The sequence below is a fragment of the Cutaneotrichosporon cavernicola genome (assembly GCF_030864355.1).
Source record: "Cutaneotrichosporon cavernicola HIS019 DNA, chromosome: 1".
Taxonomy (NCBI): domain Eukaryota; kingdom Fungi; phylum Basidiomycota; class Tremellomycetes; order Trichosporonales; family Trichosporonaceae; genus Cutaneotrichosporon; species Cutaneotrichosporon cavernicola.
The window spans coordinates 553,027-573,369 of NC_083393.1; the positions used below are offsets into that span (position 1 = coordinate 553,027).

General features: G+C 58.7%; 8 protein-coding genes across 8 annotated transcripts; 4 read left to right on the forward strand and 4 right to left on the reverse strand.

Annotated features, from left to right (window-relative positions):
• Positions 1-215: 215 nt before the first annotated feature.
• Positions 216-1,700, reverse strand: CcaverHIS019_0102060 (uncharacterized protein; the record flags this gene model as incomplete). Its single annotated transcript, XM_060597745.1, has 2 exons — positions 216-1,583; positions 1,617-1,700. The coding sequence occupies 2 exons, from the start codon at positions 1,698-1,700 to the stop codon at positions 216-218; spliced, it is 1,452 nt and encodes a 483-aa protein (XP_060452754.1).
• A 168-nt stretch (positions 1,701-1,868) lies between these two features.
• On the forward strand, positions 1,869-3,639 carry CcaverHIS019_0102070 (uncharacterized protein; the record flags this gene model as incomplete). The annotated part of the gene is made up of 3 exons (XM_060597756.1): positions 1,869-2,087; positions 2,234-2,595; positions 2,628-3,639. The coding sequence occupies 3 exons, from the start codon at positions 1,869-1,871 to the stop codon at positions 3,637-3,639; spliced, it is 1,593 nt and encodes a 530-aa protein (XP_060452755.1).
• A 185-nt stretch (positions 3,640-3,824) lies between these two features.
• CcaverHIS019_0102080 (uncharacterized protein) lies at positions 3,825-4,713 on the reverse strand (the record flags this gene model as incomplete). Its single annotated transcript, XM_060597767.1, has 4 exons — positions 3,825-3,944; positions 4,153-4,435; positions 4,480-4,607; positions 4,678-4,713. 4 exons carry the CDS (start codon positions 4,711-4,713, stop codon positions 3,825-3,827), a joined length of 567 nt encoding a protein of 188 aa, XP_060452756.1.
• A 252-nt stretch (positions 4,714-4,965) lies between these two features.
• CcaverHIS019_0102090 (uncharacterized protein) lies at positions 4,966-6,042 on the forward strand (the record flags this gene model as incomplete). The annotated part of the gene is made up of 3 exons (XM_060597778.1): positions 4,966-5,228; positions 5,536-5,767; positions 5,824-6,042. The coding sequence occupies 3 exons, from the start codon at positions 4,966-4,968 to the stop codon at positions 6,040-6,042; spliced, it is 714 nt and encodes a 237-aa protein (XP_060452757.1).
• Positions 6,043-6,472: 430 nt separating this feature from the next.
• Positions 6,473-7,093, reverse strand: CcaverHIS019_0102100 (uncharacterized protein; the record flags this gene model as incomplete). The annotated part of the gene is made up of 1 exon (XM_060597790.1): positions 6,473-7,093. The coding sequence occupies one exon, from the start codon at positions 7,091-7,093 to the stop codon at positions 6,473-6,475; it is 621 nt and encodes a 206-aa protein (XP_060452758.1).
• A 6,184-nt stretch (positions 7,094-13,277) lies between these two features.
• On the reverse strand, positions 13,278-15,098 carry CcaverHIS019_0102110 (uncharacterized protein; the record flags this gene model as incomplete). The annotated part of the gene is made up of 6 exons (XM_060597801.1): positions 13,278-13,873; positions 13,904-13,944; positions 13,976-14,303; positions 14,341-14,465; positions 14,497-14,988; positions 15,052-15,098. 6 exons carry the CDS (start codon positions 15,096-15,098, stop codon positions 13,278-13,280), a joined length of 1,629 nt encoding a protein of 542 aa, XP_060452759.1.
• A 1,534-nt stretch (positions 15,099-16,632) lies between these two features.
• On the forward strand, positions 16,633-19,129 carry MNR2 (uncharacterized protein; the record flags this gene model as incomplete). Its single annotated transcript, XM_060597812.1, has 4 exons — positions 16,633-16,870; positions 16,943-18,351; positions 18,390-18,734; positions 18,776-19,129. 4 exons carry the CDS (start codon positions 16,633-16,635, stop codon positions 19,127-19,129), a joined length of 2,346 nt encoding a protein of 781 aa, XP_060452760.1.
• A 449-nt stretch (positions 19,130-19,578) lies between these two features.
• Positions 19,579-20,319, forward strand: CcaverHIS019_0102130 (uncharacterized protein; the record flags this gene model as incomplete). The annotated part of the gene is made up of 2 exons (XM_060597823.1): positions 19,579-20,080; positions 20,120-20,319. 2 exons carry the CDS (start codon positions 19,579-19,581, stop codon positions 20,317-20,319), a joined length of 702 nt encoding a protein of 233 aa, XP_060452761.1.
• Between the last annotated feature and the right edge of the window lie 24 nt (positions 20,320-20,343).

A 20,343-nucleotide genomic window follows, 5' to 3' on the forward strand; every position in this document is an offset into this window, starting at 1 on the left:
CACGTTCAACGCGCTCGAGCGCGACGTGACGGGACTGCATCGGTCTCAGATCTCAGAGCTGTTACATTCAGGTACCTGAATCGCAGCTGCTGCAGTCAATGAATTGACTTTGAGCAGCTCACCCCCACAACCACAGCTGTCAGCACTCCAAGACCCAAGAAAACAGTATGACAGTATGCACTACATCACGCACAGCACCACCCAACATGATACATCTACGGCCGCCAACGATCACCCCGCCTCGCTCCACGGTCTCCGTACCTATCCTGGGTCTCCCTACGGGGTGACCGATCGCGCCCGCCGCCAGGGACATACCTATCGGCGCGATCAACTGCGCGGCCCCACTCGCGCGCGCGGCCCCACTCTTCGCGCCGCTCCGGTCCGAAGTGATAGCTGTCTCCTGCACCCTGTTGGCGGTCGCGTCCACTGGGATTGTAGTTGTCGCCCTGGTCGCGTCCACGCCGCCGTCCGCGGCCACCTCTATTGCCTCGCCGTTTACGTTCTGGCGCACCTGGGCCTTCACGGAACTCGAGGGAGGGTTGGGCGCGGGTACGGCGGATACGGCCGAGCTTTTCGTTCTCCTTCTCTTTCTCCTTGTCCTTGTCCTTCTCTGTGAGGGGGTTCACAAGACGGTTCGCGAGAGGCTTGGCGTCCTGGCTACCACGCCGATCGACCGGGTCGGTCGCGGTGGCGTTGGCGTTGACGACGGCTGGTGGGACATTGGCAAGTCCCGAGCGCCGCCCCTCCGCGGTGGGCGGTACGACGTCAAACTTCCACTCGTCCCCCTCCCGCTCGACAGCGAGCACGAGTCGCTGCCTGCTACCCCACGCGACCTCCTCCTTCTCCATGAGTCCCTCAACCTGGGCCGGATCGACAAACTGTACCTCCAACTCCGCCCCCCGATCCGGCCACACTTGCCCATGCACTCTGGCTGCGACTTCCAATGCCGTCTCGGGGGAGTCGTAGCCGGCATAAGCGTGGTCTTTTACACCGCTCAGCCACAGGCCGGGATAGTCTGCGTGTGCGAAGGGCAGAGACGGGGAGTTTGGGAGAGTGGTGGGCGTGAGATAGGAGTGTAAGGCGCTCAAGAGGAGGGGACGGCGCAGGTTGGAGATGTACAGGATCTTGCTGGGGGCGTAGGATGAGGTCAGGTGCGTGAGGGAAGGTGGAAGGGGGTAAGTGGAAGGAGCTACGTCGACGGCCATCGAGTCATTCTTCGAGTCCTGCGAGTTCTGCGCGTCATGCGCGTCCTGGTCGACGACCATGCCTTCCTTCTGCGCGTTGGAGGAGTCGTCTGGAGTCGCATCGTCCAGAGTTGCGTCGTCCAGCGTCGCGTCTTCAGATGCCAAGGTATCATTGTCCACAGGTTCGACAGGTTCCGTTGGGTCGTCCATTGGGTCGGCCTTGGTCTCCTCAGTCATGACCGCGTCGTCGTCCTCATCCTCCTTCCCATCCTTCCCATCACCCTCTTCACCATCCTGAATTCCATGCACCTCCTCCTGCATGTCGCCCTGCCCCTCGCCCTCGTCGTTGCCTGCGTCATCGCCATTCGCCTCGATCGCAGACGTCAACCGCTCCGCAAGCTGGCGTCAACTCGGCATCCACACGCTACGTACGTCTTTCTTGAGTCCTTTAGTATCCAAGCCCCGCTTGGACAGCTCGTCCCGTAATTCCACGACCTTGAGTTTGGACACGTCCATGTTGAGTTGGTGAGAGTAAAACGAAAGATGGAAATGATCGAATGGAATTGGTGCCCCAGGTGGAGGGTGGAGGCCCTAAAGGCGTGTCTCGCACCTCCACTTGTCCTCTCAGCTCATCCTCTCTCAACCACCCTCGACCTCAGCTGCCTGGCTACGCTCTCCGCGGCCATGACGACAACACCTTCGCGCAAACAGGCGTCGAGCCAACTCTCCTCGCCTATGGTGTGGAACACCAACGTCATGGCCACCTCCCCCTCCCCGTCACCGTCGAGCGCGCGACCACGTCTCAACCTCGACGTGCGGGATAAACGCTTGCCTTCCCTCCCCTCCCCGCTCTCTCGGGGGAAAGATGGGTCATGGGCCCTTGGCGCATACGACAACAAGCTGGTGAGTGACCTCTTCTCCATCCATTCCCCGCGTCCAACGGAGGCTCCGCCCGCCCAACTGAGTAGAACTTCTCGCCCATTCTTCTCCCCTTCCTTCACTCACCTCCCTCACTTCCTTTGCGGCTCTCAGCTCACGACTCACACCAGGTCTCGTCGACGTTATCACAACTCCCGCCCCTCCCGCCCCACTCTCCAGGGGGTATGAGCAGCACCGGCTCCAACCTCAGCAGCTTCTCGCACAGCTCCTCCCCCTCTCACGTGCCGCGAGGTACCCCTTCCCTCGTGTCCGTGTCCATGCCCCGCCCCGCGCCACAACCATCAAGCGCCGGCGGCGTCCTCCTCCTCCCGGACGGCACGACACTTCCAACAGGTGAACCCGGCGGGCAGCCAGAGCGCGAACCCATCGCGTCCGGCCCACACTCATCCTCGAGTCCATGGAGCCTACTGACCGTGCACGTTCTCCCCCTCTTCGCGGGTAGTCCTCTTAAGACGGCAATAGAAGATCTCAAGTACGCCCCATCGTGAAGTAGCTGATCCCCAGCCACCTGTGTAACTCGCACATTGTAACTACATCTCAACGCACGCCTGCGTCGCGCCTTATCGGGGTCCTGACGGCCGACTTACGCGACTTTATCGCGAGCGGCATGCTCACCCTCAAAGCCAAGTTTGACACAATCGACGAGGCAAAGGTCGTCTCACGAGCAGCCGAGGTATGGTCATTCTTCTGGAGCCAGATCCTGCCTTATATCGAGGCCGTATTCCTCCCCCTTTCGCAAGTCCGCGACATTCCAACAAGCGCGACAGCCCGCCCACTCGCAATAGTTCAGCAACCCCCAATTGCGGTGCGACATATCCTCCTCTCCGGTTTCCTGGTCCACATCCTCCTCCCCCTCCTTCCGCGCCTGATTCCGCTCCTGACGGCGGTCGAACCCGGTCCAGACCTACCGCGCCTCCTACAGATGTGTTTAGTTCTCTCGACACAGGCTCGCTACTCGTCCTTCTACACGCCTAGGGAACCAGGCGAGGCGGAAGCTCACGATCTTGAAACGAGCGAGAGCGTCGACGAACTCGCACGCGCCGTTCGCTGGTCCATGGTCGTCAGGACGGTGTCTCCCGAACCCGTCCAAAGCGAGGCTCACGAGCGTAAAGGAAGCGTCGACACTCCCCGCCGACCAGGACTTACACGCGCCCCTAGTCTTTCACAGGCCGGCCGGATTCGGCGCCGTAACCGCGGATCGGGGAGTATTTCCAGTCTCGAACCAGAACTCAAAGCTGCCATGGGGGAGAGGAGAGGGACGTGGGAGGGCCCGACTATTCATGAGGGCGAGGAACAGTCCCTCGCCCCAACGACATTGCGCGACGAGACGCTGCAGGGTAGTGTGGCTACGCTTACGGATCGCACACCAACTGCTGACCGGGCCAGGTTGCCGGCCGCTGCTGCCGCTGCGGCTGCTAAGAGCGCTGCGGCGGCTGGTGCGCGCCGGCACGCGAGAAAGTACTCGAGTGGGGAGAGTGACTTGTCGAGCGTGTTTAGTGGCATGGGGCGGCGGTAGTGAGCGACGCGAGTGCTGGGTGAGAGGACTGGTTCCCAACCCCGGTACCTAGACCACAAGAGCATGAGCGGCCAGATTAGATGTTGTTGTATGCATGCCGTTGCTCTATCCTCGTGCGACCCACGGTGTGTCCACCACGCTGCGATGAGGCTCTCATCGCGCAGCCACTCGCTGCGCTCGCAGCGCTACTCGTCGTTCTCCGGCTGCTCCTCCTCGAGGAACCGCACCAGGCGGACATACAGCTCGGTTGTGTCATCCCCGCGCAGCTGGTCCGAGAGGAACCGCGCCTCGACCTGCATCTGGACCTGGGGTTAGCGTACATGGGGTAGGCTGCAGTTCTCAACGAGGTCTCCACCGCCATCTCCACGCATTCTTCAGCCCCGTGGTCTCCTACTGGCAAGACACCCTCTCGGCTCCACCGTACGCGTTCGCTCCCATCCGCCCCCATCACTCCAATCCAATCCAATCCAATCCGCCTCACCACTCTCTCGCCGGACGCGGACTCGGACTCACCATCTCCAAAGCCCCTCGAACAACACCCGCATACATGTTGGAGAACCACAGCCCGCCCTCCCTCGCATCACGGGGCAACTCTGCAAACTCGGCTAGCGGGTTCTCGTCAAAGGTGAGCACGAACTCGTTGCCCGATCCCTGGGTCACGCCGGGCGCGATGCCCAGGAACGCACGGAACGCGACCTTGGACACGACCTCGGCCGTCTCGGCGAAGCTTGCGCACCGTTGCAGGCCAGTGCGTGCGAGCAGATCCTCGATGAGGCGGGTGCCAATGTTGTACCCCCTTGCGTTAGGATCTCGGCGAAGCTGGCCCGCTCGCCAACTCACATCTTCTCCAGCTGCTTGTTCACCTCGCCATAGTCTTCGTAATCCTTGATTAACTGGACGACGAGCGCGCCATACGTGAGGGCAAACAGCTCGCCGTTGACCTTATCTGCGCGCTTCCACGCGTCGTCCTGGTGTCAGTGGACTCGTGCGAGTCCGAGACCGGCAGCGGGTAAGATGGCGGGCAGGACACAGACTCACGCCAATGGCCTTGTACTGTTTCCCGGGCTGTGACATGATGGGTTGAGTGTAGGCCGTGTAAGATGCATCGACGCGGCGATGTCATTGAATGTAGATTGGCCACGTGGGGGATAAGGTAATGTCACGTGGGGCTATTGTTTATGTAGATATTTTGGATTCCTTGTCACAACGGATCCACGAAACACTCACCACGAGACGAGACAGCATCGAGGTTGTTCCTATCCTCCTATCCTTGGACCGTTACCCCCAACCCCCCCCCCCCCCCCCCCCCCCCCCCCCCCCGCCGCAATGGACACGAACGCATCCGCCGGGCCAAGCAGGCCCCGCGCACCCCATCCCACCCACCGACCCAATAAGTTGCGGCCGCCTGCGCCGCCTGCGCCGCCTGCTCAGTCGAAACAGACATTGCCTACCAAGATGCTCCTGGGTCAGGGGTTGCGGCGGACGGATACGCAGCGGCCGGGGTTTGGGCGGGAGACAATCTTTGTCACGCGCAAGACGAGTTTGGGGAGTCTGTTGGGGCGCGCGCGCGGCCTGGTGTTGGATGAAGGGTGAGTGGCGAGTTGGATGGAAGAGAGTGGAGAGGTGGAGGTGGAGGTAAAGGGAGGTTGCTGCCCAGAACACAAGGAGTGTAAGCTGTTCTGCTGGGGCGGAGTACAGGCACGTGGAGCAGACAGGCGTTGTGGGATGTATCCCGGCCCTCTCCTCGTCCCCAGGTGCTGCAGAGAGGCCACCCCTCGTAGGTACTGCAGACAGGCCACTCCTCGTCCCCAGGTGCTGCAGACAGGCCACTCCTCGTCCCCAGTTGCTGAGCTCACAAGCTTCGCTTGCTCGCGCTCGCGCTCGCGCTGACACCAGACTCTCCCACATCACGCTGTACGCGCTCGGTGCAGCCATCCCACACGCTCTGCTGCTGCTCCACGCGCTCCTCGACGTGCTGCCGTACCCCGCCGGCCCAAATGGCGTGTGGTACGAAATGGAGACCGGGAGCGTTGTGTGCACAGACGAGGTGAACGGCGAAACAGAGGACGATTTACTTGGCCTAGGAGCAGTGGAGGAGGACATGCCCGAATTGCGAGACCGAACCAAGGTTAGTTGGCGGCAATTTCCGCCAGTGATACCGAGGTGAAACCGGGCTGACCGCAGTCGTCTCTGCGTATCGAGGTTCATGTTTCGCCAAAGGACGCGCCTGTCGTCATCCCTGCACAGGCACAGCGGAAAAAAGCCACGCCGCGGGGCACGATGGAGGCGCCTATTCGAAACCGGGGGCACAACAAGCGGCGCGCGCGGTCCAAGGCCGCTGTGCGTGCGGCGCGACGTGATGCGGCTGCAGCCGCTAATGAGGAGGACGCGATGAATGGATAATGGGCTGCCGAGTTGCCGAGAGAGTGAAATGGACACAGGGACGCGTACACATTGGCTCGAATGAATGTATCGCGAGAGTCTGTTTTGTGGGGTCGGAACGGGGTGGTTTGCTTGGCTTACTACTGTAAAAGGTCAGCCTCTTCACGTCTGTGGCGCCAACTTCTAGAATAGCTTGCTGCCGGGACTGTTCAGTAATGTCTCAGTACAGGAGGGGCCGAGGGGGTTGGGCGGGGTTCAGGGCAAGGGGTAAACAAGGTGCCGTGATCAAATGTAACCGCGTGTTACACGGCAGTTGCCTCATTCAAATTCGAGGGCCCTTGCAACATGCTAAAACTGTCTTTTTAGACTGTACTTTTACACAATTACATTACGGCTAGATTACAAGGTACTATGGCGGGGCAAATGAGAACTGGAGACGAGAACAGAGAATCTATCGGCGCTTGGGCTCGCGCGACGAGTCGGATGCGTCGCTGTTGGTGCTGTTCTGGGAGCGCCGGAACTTGCGTTTCCAAAGAGTTGGGACGCGAGCGAGCGACCGTCCAGCCGATGCGAGCGACACGCGGCTGGCACTCGCTTCCTTGTTACCTCCGAGGCGATTTGTGTTGGCAGCCGAGTTGCTAGGACGCGGCTGGAGGAGGTTGGGTGTGCTCCGGGCGGGGAGGTAGTGTGGGGTTGGCGGCGACATGGGCGACGACGTGGGTGTATAGTATCCGTGTCCAAACGAGAGGGACTGGGAATGGTAGTGGGCCGGGAGAGAGGGGAGGGGCGGCGCGGCCGTTGTGTACAAGTTGTGCGTGGACGCCGAGGGGTGGAGGCGTGGACGATGACGTCCAGCTGGCTGTGGCATGCCGAGAGTTGGCGAGTGGGCGGCGTAGCTCCCGCTCGAGAGGGAGGAGACGGCACTGGATGGCTCCTCGATGAGGGGGAGGTGTGCGCGGCTCATGGCGGGAGTGTGAGAGATGGACCCGAAAGATGAAGTGCTCTCAATGGCGGCTTCGCAGGCATACGGCGACGTCGAGGAGCGCGAGTTCTTACGGCGAAAAAAGCCCATTGTAAGTGATGAGAGCTAGCTAGGATTTTGATGGAGGGAAGAAGGCATCCGAAGCATCGAAGAGCGTTGATATGTAAGTATGCTTGCTTGTATCAATGCCGCGTCGTGCCGCAACGCAACGACGGTAAATGTGTACGACGACAGCCGTCGCTTTCTGAAATGAGGTTACCCAACCTGTATGCCTGTATTCGGCACAGGCACAAACAGGGCCTGGCCTTGATGGCCCATGCATGCTGTTACATGACCGCGTCTTCACTTTTTGTAGATTTGTTACTACAAGCAAGTTCTGGGGTTGTCGCTATCCGAAACATAGGGTTGGACGTTAGGGTGGGTAGTGAGTTGGGCGAATGTTCTGTATTCTCTCGTAAGCACTAGACCTTTTCTCCCCCACTCTGGTCTGAAACCTTCCGTTCATCTAGCCGGTCGCCACGCTGATAAAAGGCACGCCTCTGTGTCGCCGAGAACATTGAGACGCCCGGTCGCGTGTGTTGGACATGCCCCATGGATGCATGTGCGTACTACTTGGTCTTCTGTACCCTTGCGGCCATTCGAACACAACACTGTTGTGCACGCCGCCATTATGCAACCCCCAGGGTAGAGGCAGAGGCACGCTAGGCCTAGACTGACTAGACTGATGCCCGGCGTGAACCAGCCCGGGTCCAGAAATGGAGCTGCCTCTTCCGCTCCTTAGCTTGGCTCACGAGTCGCTTCTTCCGAAGCTTCTTCAGCTTCGCTCTAAGCCTGGGGCCGGCAAAAGCGAGATGACCGACTGTAAACCCATCCACCAGGACTGGGACATTCTCTGGCTCTGGACCTAATGACTCGCATCGGGCAGTGCATGTCACCTCAACGGGCCCGCGTCACATCATGACACAAACTCCAAAACGCACAGAACCACCCCTCGTGCCGTTTAGCTCCTCGCCCTCTCACACTGTAGCCAACCTTCCGCTCTCCTGGTCGCACCGAGTGTATGGACTGTTCCTCCCGTCCGAGTTTCCATCCGTCCACCAACTCACCCCGCCAGCCACATCCGCGTCGAGGTACTCTGAGACATGGTACCTCCGTGCCGTGGCACCGCCACGGCACCGAGGTACCGGACTCGGGGCCGACCACCGCAGACGACTACTACGAGTGTCGTCGCGTGGCAGACTTGGCGCTTCTGCGTCAAAGAAAACCCAAGTCCGCAGGCACAAGCACTGGACAGAAGCCTGTGTCTACTAACGCTAACACCCTTGTTCTGTAGCGGGGACCCTCATCGGAGCTGGTTTCAGCGCCTGGGCTACATACTGACACTGAGGCACATAAGAGTACATACATCCGTGTACACGACGGAGGCACATAAGAGTACATACATCGTGTATACGACGCCTATCCCCCCGTCCATCCCCGACCGATGTCTCTTCCATCCTCTCACCAACCCTCACCAGTCTATACTCCTCGCCCTATCGTTTGTTCTGCACACTCCACGCGACGAGGATGAATGCTAGGTCGCCCTGCGAGACCTCCATACCGCCAGTTGCGAAATCAAACGACCCGCCATAAGGATAGTCTGGGTTGGGCCTACATACGCCCGGTGTGGCCGAGTATGAAGAGTTGAAATACTTGTCGTCGGCGAATGAGTGGAGACGGTTTGTACGTGACCGTTGTTGCGCTAGGGGGTTCGTGGGCTTGGAGTTGTCGCGCGGAGTCAGTCCAATCGGCCGTCTCAGCGCGTCGAGTGACGAATGGCGCTCGGATAATCGTGGAGCGCTCTCCGTCACCGAAAGCGCTCTTGTACTGCTAGTGGTCGCGCTGGGGCTGGGGCTCATCGTTGGAGAGCAAGAGCAAGTGGGGTATCGTTGGAGAGGGTGGGAGATCGCCGCCTTATTACCTCGAATCAGACCTTGCCGCCGGCTAGGTTGATACGTGGCGAGTCTCCGGTTCTCCATATATGTCTCTCCCTTGCCCCTCGGCTCAATGCTTATCGGCCTTGGAGCTAGCTTTCAACTATTAACGGCCGAACTTCAGTCCCCATGCGAGATCTACGCCTCCTCCCCTCCGCTCTCCCCCCCCCCCCAGCCCCCCGGAATGCCGATCCCCTGGTGCAACCGATGAACTTGTGAGTACATACCACAAACGTCATCCCCCCCCCTCCTCCCTCGGTTTGATCGGGATACCTCCGCATGGCGACCACCTTGCCTCCAGGCATGTCAATGTACCCTCAAAGAGGTTCGCGATACTGGCGATACTGCCCTTTTACTCGATCCGAGGGGATGAGGGTTGCTAACGAGCCATGATCACATCGTTAGCCTGGCGCACGCCATGACCGCCGCCGCTGACACGTCACGCACCAGTGGTCGTCGTAAAGCAACCGGAATGATGCGGGACGACTAGCATTACCGCGGCTGTCGGCGTACGGCAGTACTGGAGCAATGGGGCTGCGGTCGACTCCGCAGCCACGCTAATGGCCAGCACGAGCACGAGCATGAGCACATGCTGCCTAGTCTGTTGGTGACGCACCATCGTCCCACTCACCATAGCATCTCATTCTACTCGTTTGTCAACCGTGACACACGTTGGTCTTGTGACGCAGCGGGATATGCCGCCCACTGCTTATTTAATTAATTGCATCAGCTGTACACTTATTCTGCTATTCTGGTTCAGATTTAGCCCCAACGCCCGTTTCATATCATCAACATTCTCACGCTCGGTGGTATAGATCTCATCTGTTAGTGCCGGCGCGGAATATTGAGGAATATCCAAAGGGCTAATGGATTAATAGACCGGATTGATATTCGGACCGATGAGTCGGTGTTGACTCTGACAATGGCGAGGGCAAGGATCTCACCAGGAATGGATCACCATGGGCTCGACGTGGGTTTCGGGTTTGTCGACCTCACGAAATGAGGAATGAGGGATGAGGAATGAGGGGTTGGATGGAGAGTGGAATCAACGTAGAGACCCAGCCAGGTTGATGTAAGTCGTCTATGCGTGTGTGTCGTCCTTGGGCGAAGCCGTTCGGCTCGGTCATGGCCTTTGTTTCATTCCTTGCTGGCGATAAGCCAGGTCGACTCAGTCAAGTGACGTGAGAGGGGAGTGTACGCCACTCCGTCGGCCGCCGCAAGTCTGCCCTACCCGACGTACTGGGTTGACTTTGTGCCGTGGCGGTGTGGCATCGTGTGTGGTGTCGCTACATTGCTCGCGCCGTTTTGGACGTTACTCACTGGAATATGTATTCATCATCGGGCGTAGAGTGGGCCATGATCGATGCGGCTTTCATTTCCCTTCCTCCAATCCTCCTTCCAGTGAATACGAGTGCTCTTCTTATTGACAAACACTGGACGCGTTCAAACCCCCACATGCCCCACACCAGATGTTACTCGCCAAGGTTTCTTGCTCTCCTTGAGGGTTCTGACGTGTGACGCGAATAGGCTCTACTCTTCGGAACACTGCTCCTGGAATCAGTGGCGCTGCTGGCGTGTGACTACCCTGATGCCCACCATTTGTTGGGGGGTGACATACCGGCCAAACACACTGCAGCAGTTACAGTCCGACAGTGCATGTGAGCAGCTTGATGCTACATTCGGCAATGTACACTGGAAGAGGGAGCGGGGGGGAGTTGTATATCTTGTGTAGAGGAGAAATGCAACAACTCGCCCCAGTCGCCCGGTTGGTCGCGTTTGGCGTTTGGAGCAATGTCGTCGTACTCTACTTGTCACGCAGTCACGCAACCCGCCACCAACATTAACATTAACATTAACATGCAATACCAGTCATCTTGCATCTAAGCTAGCGAGAGTATCAGGTGGACAATGATGCCTGGGCCAGACTTGGCGGTGGGCGGATATGCCCCGAGAAACAAGAATCGGGGTTGACCGAATCCTGTTCTGCGACATGTGCTCCCTCCAATCTGCCAGATGCGGCCAGTATGATTCCCATACAAACACTTGTACTCGTTCTCAGATCGGGCCCATGATGTGAGAGCTCATGTGCGACATGGACAAGCGGGGCAAACCTATGTAACCATGTTCACATGAAGATGAGTGATTACAATGTACTGTACAACTATAGAATAGGTCATGTATGTATCTATGGTCTCCATCTGCGGAGGCGACTGAACAACCCCGGCTTCTTGGCGCAATGTGCGATGCCCTTCCCCACCACTCTGACTTGGACGCTTGGTTCCGGGCAACCCAGCCCAAGACCGAGGGGGAGGGATCCAACTACGCCGTGTCGCCTTCGCCCACGCTCTGCCGCCCATCGCTCGCACTCAGGATCTTGGGATAGGCCGGCCAGATTCGCATGTCGCCGATACACGGCCGCAGCGACCGATGCTGCGTGCCGTGATTCCCATTCGCCCATTCGGGCAAGGGCTGCGCTGAATTCCGCCTCGTCGCCCTGTTTGTGGAATCCGCGGTGCGCATGCCATGGCGCCTTGCTTGGTAGGGGCATCGATACGGAGTGTGCAAATGGTCGGGGAAGAGGTGGGTCGGAGCTGTGGATTTGTTGAGGTGTTGCGGATCGCTTTGGAGGATGAGAATATGGTCGAGTTTGAACTTGGGGTATGAGTTGGGCCATGGAGGCCATGAAGGAGAGGAAGAGCTGTTCTGCTGTTTCGAGCTCAATCTCGTTGGTCACAATCGAGGCCGCGTCCCATTCATGCTCGGTTTCTGTGTCATCTTCATCTTCCGAGTCGCTCCAGTACGAGATCTGAATCAGCTCTTTCCTCGAATAAGACGGCATACCTCTGGATAACGGGAATAGGACGAGTAACTCGATATCGAAGTAGGCCAGGAGGACGAGGCTTCACTATCCCATGCCGAGCTGGGGGCGGAACTCATCGAGCTCGTGCTCGACCAGTCGGCACTCTCCCAGGCGGGTCGTGAGTTCATTCTAGTAGTGTTGGGAAGAAACACAATCATGACTCTGTTGTGTTCTTAATCAACCAGAACCAGTACACATCCAACTCATGAAGCTCAAGCCTCAACTCTCAAACTCTCAAGCTCTCAGGCTCTCAAGCTCTCAAACTCGTCAAGATAGGAACAACGAGAGCAAGACCAGAGAATGCGTAACAATGGGCAGCCGTGCCTATGTGTTCCTGTTACGTTATTCCCTTACAAGCAAAACCTTGCTCTTGTAGCCCTGCTGGGCTATGCTCTTGTAGCCCTGCTGGGCTATGCTCTTGTAGCCCTGCTGGGCTATGCTCTTGTAGCCCTGCTGGGCTATGCTCTTGTAGCCCTGCTGGGCTATGCTCTTGTAGCCCTGCTGGGCTATGCTCTTGTAGCCCTGCTGGGCTATGCTCTTGTAGCCCCGCTGGGCTATGCTCAGTACCCCAGTTTGCCTCAAGCCAGCCCAAGCTCTAAGCTCTCAAGCCCAAGCCCAGTTTCACAGTTTTGCATGCTGTCCATGCTGTCCATCAGCCTGCCTGTCGTCATCAGCCAACCCTGATCCTCTCCAACCCCAGGCCCATACAGGTCCTCCCACCAACACCTACCCCTTCAATTGCACAGCAACCGTCGCAGAACAACAGGTACTGGCACTGGAATTGAATTTGCGTATCATGCCCGTAAGACTATTAGGAACATGCTCATGACCATACATGCTACGCCCGATGTGCAGGCTACAACGTATTCTGTAGGCCCTTTCAAGTTTGCCCGTGGCGTATTAACCTTACCTTTACGCGCTGTGGCGCTTGGGTAATCAGTCGGGAATCGTTACCTCCTGGTTCTGGCTGGGTTCGATTCCAATGTGGATGTACAGCACAGGAGGCCAAGCCATACGTCACCTCAGCCCTGTGATAAGGAAAGACGAAGAGGGAGGTGACACTCGTAACCTTGCGTGAATGTCGGGTCCTATGGTTTCGCCCGAAGTCACTGGTATAAGAGCGCGGCTCAACCATGTCCTGTGGCTGAATTGCGTACGTTAGATGAATCGGTTGCCTGAATGGCAGCTGGCTAAACCGCGGGTGTGCATTCTGCGTCAACTTCCCATACCTGACACAGCGGGGCAGGTACTGGGTACGGACCTGATCGTCGCTGCCGTTGAAAGTTGAGGATACATCTTTGCCGGTCGCAGGACTGGTACAGTACATGCTTAGCTCTAACGAGAGCGAGGCTGGCCGTTGGCTCAATCACACCCACAACCTGAATGCAGCACACAGTCATACATGTAATAAAATCCGAAGCCCTTAGAATGTCCTGGCCCACTACTGCTCCCGCCGCTCCTGCTGGCTCTCACGCTGCAGTGCCCACTCGGGATTATACCGCGGCGGCACAAACTCGGGAAGCAAAGTACCTCCATCATCTTCCTGCACGACTGGTCTCTGACCCATGCGGCGTGGTCGGCGCGGTGCCTTGGTACTCGTCTCGGGACTCGTGCGGGTTGGAGAGATGTCCGGTGAGCCACCAGGACTTGCCGGGTGTCCATTCTCGATTCCCAACGACTCGGGACGGTGTGCAGGCAGCGTGGCGTATGACCCGTGCTGCAGCGTGGCGTACGAACCCCGCCACACTGGCTCCCTCGGCGGTCCGGCACCTGGCGGCAGGTTGTGGATACACGCCGCGAGGTTGCTCTTGGTGCTGTCGATCGGGCTTGAGGGTGAGCTCGAGTTTGTCGGGGTTGCAATGGTGGGCGTGAGGTCCTGCGTTTCGTCCACCTCGAAATATCCACCAGTGCTTGGAGTTACTGGTTGCGGACGCCGCCTGCGGAGGAAATACAAAACAAGAGCGCCGATAATTAGAGCACAAACTCCGCCAACTACCCCGCCGACTATCGCACCGATATTCGTCACCTTGCGTGGTTCTGGGTCAGCTCTGTCGGACAGAATCTCACTCTCTTGCTCAAAGGACATGGCCGGCCCGAACGGCCCGTCCCTTATGTCAGCGCGAATTTGGGACAACGCACTCATCCACGCGTAAAAGGACAGTGATCACGTCTAGATACACGCCGTCACCGGCTGTTGCTGCGTCTGTCGATACCGAGAGAGTGTACTGCGTATTCGCGTTGAGGGGGACGCTGAAGAACGACGACACGGCGAACCAGCTACGGTTCGTGGAAAAGTCTGTAAGATTGGGGAGGAGATCGACTGGCGCCGGCGGGTCGAACGAGATCCTTGCGCGCCCGTAGTTTGGTCCCACAAAACCCCGGAGCTGGACGTGGGTAAGTGCCGGTGGGAGCTTGTATTTCAGGACAGTGTCGCCGCGCAGCACTAGGGCCGGGACGCCCTCGCCATCTAGTGTCAGAAAAAAGCTTTGTAGTGGGCCACGCACTCTTCAAGGTATAATTCTCTGCGGTTGCGCTGCCGGTGATTTGGAACTGAGGCTGAGGAGCAGAGTTGTTGACGAACAGCAAGCGATTGCCCGTCTGCCCGAACAGCATCGGGAGCGACGGCTCGCTGGTTGTCAGCCCATCCCCTAGAGACGCACCTAGGTCGTTCCGTCATGGTCGTACACACGAGGCCCTTGATGCCCATCGTCCCGCTAAACGTCGATTTAAGCTGGATAGTGACGTTGAATACCCCTGAATTCTGTGGTGCCGAAGTCTCGACAAACGCAGCACTGGTATTGAAACTGTACGCGCCCAACTCCAACACCTGGCCATTCAGAAAAATATTCCAGTCCACCTCTGGCGAGAAGGCGCCATTTACCTCGCCAAGTATGCGGAGCTTGGGGCAGGTCGTGAGGATGCTGACTGTCTGGTTTGGGAGGGAGGTACGCAGTTGAGTGTACGAGTTGCGCCAGCCGAACTCGAACACGTTGTTGGGCTGTTGGGCTGCCCATGTGTCGCCTGGCGCCTCGCGCCATGGAAATTGTGGGTCTTGCGCGTTACGATACGACCATCCGCCCGTAAGGGGTTGGATGAAGGGGAGTTGGCCGCCGTCGTGCCATGTCGTTATGGGCATGCGGGGGTCGAAGGGGCTGGGGGGTTGGGGTCTCGCGTTCGCGTTCGCGCTCGCGCTCGGGCTGGGAGATGGGACGGACTGGGCCGCCGTGAGACCCAGTACCAGCAGGGCCATTAGTTGGCCCATCGTGGAAGTGGAATGTTTGGCTACAGCGTGATCCGCGCGGTTGTTACCAGAGTGCGACTCATTCACAGGGGGAGCTGTGCCAGTCCTTGGGAAAGATCTTGAGCGTCAGTGTCGACTTGAGGGTCAGGACTTTGGACGGGAGCCAAGGTAGGTCGCAGGCAACGCCTTGGCAAGCCCCGCCGGTACATACAACGCCTTGGCAAGCCCCGCTGGTGTATTAACCCCAGCCGTCTCCGCAACGACACCGACGGCTTCCTCACCCCCGCCCACCCACATCCACTTACCCGTCAGATACGCCTAATCGTGTTCTTGTCCTTGTCGGCCTTTGACACAGCGATGGAGCATCAGTTTGGGGCTACCATTCCCGCGGTCAGCCTTAAGTGGTGCCAGAATGCTGGGGATCTCGCCCATCTGGGCACCTCGGAAGCGTTTACACCTCTGGCAGTGCGGGCACATCTGGGTTCCCATGCTCCAACTCTTGCCGTAGGCACCAACTGGTCACGAGATGTAACTCGTCAGTGGAGCTCGATAAGAGCTGCAACCGAGGACCCCACCTGAGGGCGATCGTGCCTGCTCAACTGTCAGATGTTTCGTACTCTTGCGTTGAGGTTGTGCAGCCTTGTAGAAACTGGTAAGCATGTGGATGGTGCAGAGAACAGTGCTGTAGTCGCCTCCCCCACTTGGTCATAGATGACCGCGGGTGAAATGAGTGAGATGAGATGAGACTTGCTCTGTGCACGTCCGTGTAAGAATCCACGCAGGATGGAAAAACTTGACCTAGAATCGAACCCACGACTCTCATTTGCTCTGACTGTTGTTCAGACATCGAGTCGAATGCTTCTGCGACCCAAATAGAAGCGGAAAACACTTGCAAAAACTCGCGATGAGCTCGCTTTGGCTCGCATTCAACCCCAGTATAGCCCAGTGTAGCCCAGTCTGGACGGCTATAGGGTCGATAGCGAGGTTTGGAAGGAATGTTTCCTGTAGATCTGTGCACGCACGTTGTTGGCCGTGCCCGCGTGCCCTCACAGCGGGATTTTACGCAGAGCACAGTTAACCTCAGACCAACCACACCATACACAACATAATCGAGTACTGAGCGTCCTGAAGATGCTCCATCTGGCTCAACCTTGGGATACTAAGACAGCTTAAGAAAGGTTGTTGTTTCTAATCTTGGGATTGAAAAAGGAAAAGAAAAAAGTGCCTGACGGCCTAAACGTCACCTCTATCCGGTGTCGATTGTCAATTGTCAACTGTCAAGCCTTCAAACTCGAAGCTCCATCTCTTATCATCCATCCACCGCCATCCACATCTTGTTCTTCTTCTCCGTCCATCGACTTGGATCCTTCAAGTACCATATCCATAACCCCATAAACCGCGTCAAAGCAGCGTAGTCGATCGCTGTCGCTACTTTGCTCCGCCGCCGGCCCTTGCCACCCGTCTCCACCGGATTCTAGTTCTTCCGTCTCATCCACCCACCACCCTCGCACAGGGTCCTACTCACCTTCCCTCACCTATCAATCCACGATCCACCATGTCGCCTCCGCCGTCGTCTCCTAGACAGATCCAGACCGACCCGAGCCTCCCAGCGGCCTCACACCACCGCACGATGTCGTCGAGCGGGCACGGCGGACCCCCCTCCTCCCCGCAAGCGCTCCGTCCACCGGTGCACCGCGGGAGCGTGGCCGCGACGAGCATTGGCACGTCGTACCGCGACGACCCGGGTGTACAGCGGCAGATGCAGCAGGACATCGATTCCGCAATGAGCATGTGTGAGTTCTTCCCTCCACCCCTGGGCGCGTCTGTTGCATGCCAGATATAGACACCAGCTAATGCCTACACAGCGCGCGCCCGCTCCAGCTCTGTCGTGGAGCGTTCCCCCATGGTGCGCGGCACTCGAGGAGGTACTTATTCGTCGTCACCCATCGAGGAGGCGCCGTTTGGGATGCTGAGCGATGCCGAAGAGCGCGAGATGGAGCGCGCACAGTACCGGCGCGACCACGACAGCGACGATGAGGAACACCGCCAGTACCGGCACGACGAGCACCACTCGGACGCCGAAAGCTCCCACACATACAGCAGCCGCCGGTGGAGGAGGAGGTCGGACGCGGGCCGCCAGGGCAGCGAAGGACTGCGGCGCGTGGGCTCGTACTCGACGGCAGACGGGATCCGCAGCGTTTTCGACTTTGCTGCCATGGACGAGTTTGCTGCTACGGAGCGCGAGGCGCTCGACGATATTGAGGGCTCGGTAACGGGTGTGGCCGTCGAGGACATGGGCACGCCGCCGTTGGGCATTGATGCCGAGATGCGGCGGCGGAGCGATGTCTTTACGCGCTTAGAATCCCCTGCTCGCCAGCAGTCAGGCGACCTGAGTGGCAGCGGGAGCAGCACGCGGCAAGACGATGGCAACGGCAAGGGCACGTTTGACGACGACATCATGTCGTTACCAAAGGACGAGGAAGAGTCGCCACAGCCGCGTTTCGGGCGGCGCGCTCGCAAGCATAACAAGCAGTCGCACCCGGCGCGGCGGCAGGCAAAGCTCGCACTGTTTGAGAGCTTTGGTGGAGGCGATAGCGAAGAGCTGCAGGGCGGCGCGCTCAAGGCCCCAAGGCCGAGCGCGAGACCACACGCTCCACCTCAACCTGCCGAACCAGCGCCAGCCAAGTTCACGCCGTACTCGGACAGCCCTGGTCACGGGCGGCCGTACCGGTTCTCGTTCTACTCGAACGCTCTTCCGGTGACAATCCACGCCCGCAGCCTCGCCGAGCTGCCGGCCGAGGGCCAAACGTTTGAGGACCTGTTCAAGGGCAGAAACAGTCCTGACGAAGTGCCGCAAAACACAGCCGAGGCCCCGTTCAGCAGCGGGCGGAACACACCCAAGGATCCCAGCGGACTCTCGCTCACAGCTCCCATTGCGCAACACTGGCAGCAAGCGGCAATCACCAAGAGCATGGCGATCGCTGGTGCACCGACGCCGCCGCCTCCCCACCCCGACGATGACCCCGACACGACCACGTGGTGGCTGGATGTGCTGTCTCCGACTGACGAGGAGATGCGCGTGCTCTCGCGCGTCTTTGGGATCCACCCGCTCACGACGGAAGACATCTTACTCGAGGAGACGCGCGAGAAGATTGAGCTCTTCCGCAACTACTACCTCGTGTGTTTCCGCTCGTTCGACCAGGACCCGTACAGCCAGACGTACCTTGAGCCGCTCAACATGTACATCATCGTGTTCCGCGAGGGCACGTTGTCGGTGAGTCGCACCTGCTCACAAGTAGGACCTAACTCCAGTTCCACTTCCGCGCCACGCAGCACCCGCAGAACGTGCGCCGCCGCATCAAGCACCTCAAGGACTACATCTCGGTGACCTCGGACTGGATTTCGTATGCGCTCATCGACGACATTACCGACGCGTTCGGGCCGCTCATCCAGAGCATCGAGTACGAGGTTGACAGCATTGACGAGCTAGTCCTAATCCTCAAGGACTCTGAGCAGACGGACATGCTCCGACGCATCGGCACGTGCCGGAAGAAGGTCATGGGTCTGCTTCGTCTAATGGGCAGCAAGGCGGATGTCGTCAAAGGTCTCGCGAAGCGTTGTAACGAGAACTGGCTGGTGGCACCAAAGTCGGACATTGTGAGTGTCTGCTGGCTATTTGGTTATCAACTAACATGCAGGGCCTCTACCTCTCCGACATCCAGGACCACTTGATCACGATGACGTCCAACTTGAACCACTACGAGAAGATTCTTTCGCGCTCGCACTCCAACTACCTCGCGCAGATCAGCATTGAGATGACCGACGCCAACAACCAGATCAACGACGTGCTCTCCAAGCTCACGGCGCTCGGTACGGTGCTCATCCCCATGAACTTGGTCACGGGTCTGTGGGGCATGAACGTGCTTGTGCCGGGACAGGCAAAGGACGACGGGACCGACACTCTGCACTGGTTCTTCAGCATCCTCGGTGGCCTCGCGGCGTTTGCGGTAGTCGGCGCGTGGGCGACGTACAAGTGCTTTGTGCGCGTGTAGGCGGTCGCAGCTCTGGAACCTTGGGGGACGGGCATGTCGCAGACAGAGTCTGGTGTCTCACTGGTGCTGCTTGTGTCTGCATACCCTGCATATGCATCCGGACGTCGAATGACATCACAGGGCCACACGCAGCCAAGCGTTGAGCGAGGCCCAACCTCCGATACGGAGATTCAGCGGGGCCCAGGTAGTACGAGGGGCTCATAGGATGCGCCAAAGAGCTGGGCGCAGGCCTCGGCGTCTTGCTAGTCGTAGATTACAGATTGCAAATGTTGTGAGCTCTGCCTCTGGTGCCTCAAGGGCACGTGGGCGGGGGGACTATGCGCGCATGGTGGAATCGACTCCACACACCACCCTCGGCGACTAATTGAGTCGTATTGGTGTCTTACTTATCCGCCTACCTACGTCTCCCTCGTCTCGCTCGTTTCTCTCATCCTCGATACACTCGCACCATGGCGTCAACCGCAATCTCCCAGCCCGGCACCAACGACGAGCACCACCCCAACCCCGTCCGCGCGTCTCCCCAAGTACACGCCCTTCTGCAACGTCTACACGACCTGTCATCGACTCAGGAATCGCGCCTCGACCTACTCAGCATCCCCGCCTCGTCGTTCCACGCGACCGTATCGGACCAATTCGTCGCCCTCGAACAGGACAAGTGCCAGTTCGTCTACGCGCTCATCTGCATGAGTGGCGCGACGACAATTGTGGAGGCTGGCACGAGCTACGGTGTCAGCACGATATACCTTGCCCTGGCGGCGAGGCTCAATGCGGGGGGCCAAGGAAGAGGAAAAGCACGGGTGATCGGCACAGAGCATGAACTGGCCAAAGCGCAACAGGCGAAGACGTATTGGAAAGAGGCGGGGGTAGACGACGTGATCGAGTTGAGAGTGGGCGATCTACGCGAGACGTTGAAGATTGAGATGGGCGTAGTGGATTTCCTGCTGCTTGATAGTGAGTCGAAACCCACACTCGCATGCACGCTGACCAAAGTCTGGGCGGACATGGCTCTGCCCGCACTCAAGCTCGTACAGCCCCACTTGCGGCCCGGCGCCACCATCGTGTGCGACAACATTATCGCCTCGGCGGCCCGGTATGCCGACCTGCTGGCCTACGTCCGCGCCGACCCCGCGTTCCAGCGCATCACCGTGCCGTACCACAAGGGTCTGGGCGTGTTCATCTACAGCCCCTGATGAATTCAAAGATATACTTGTACT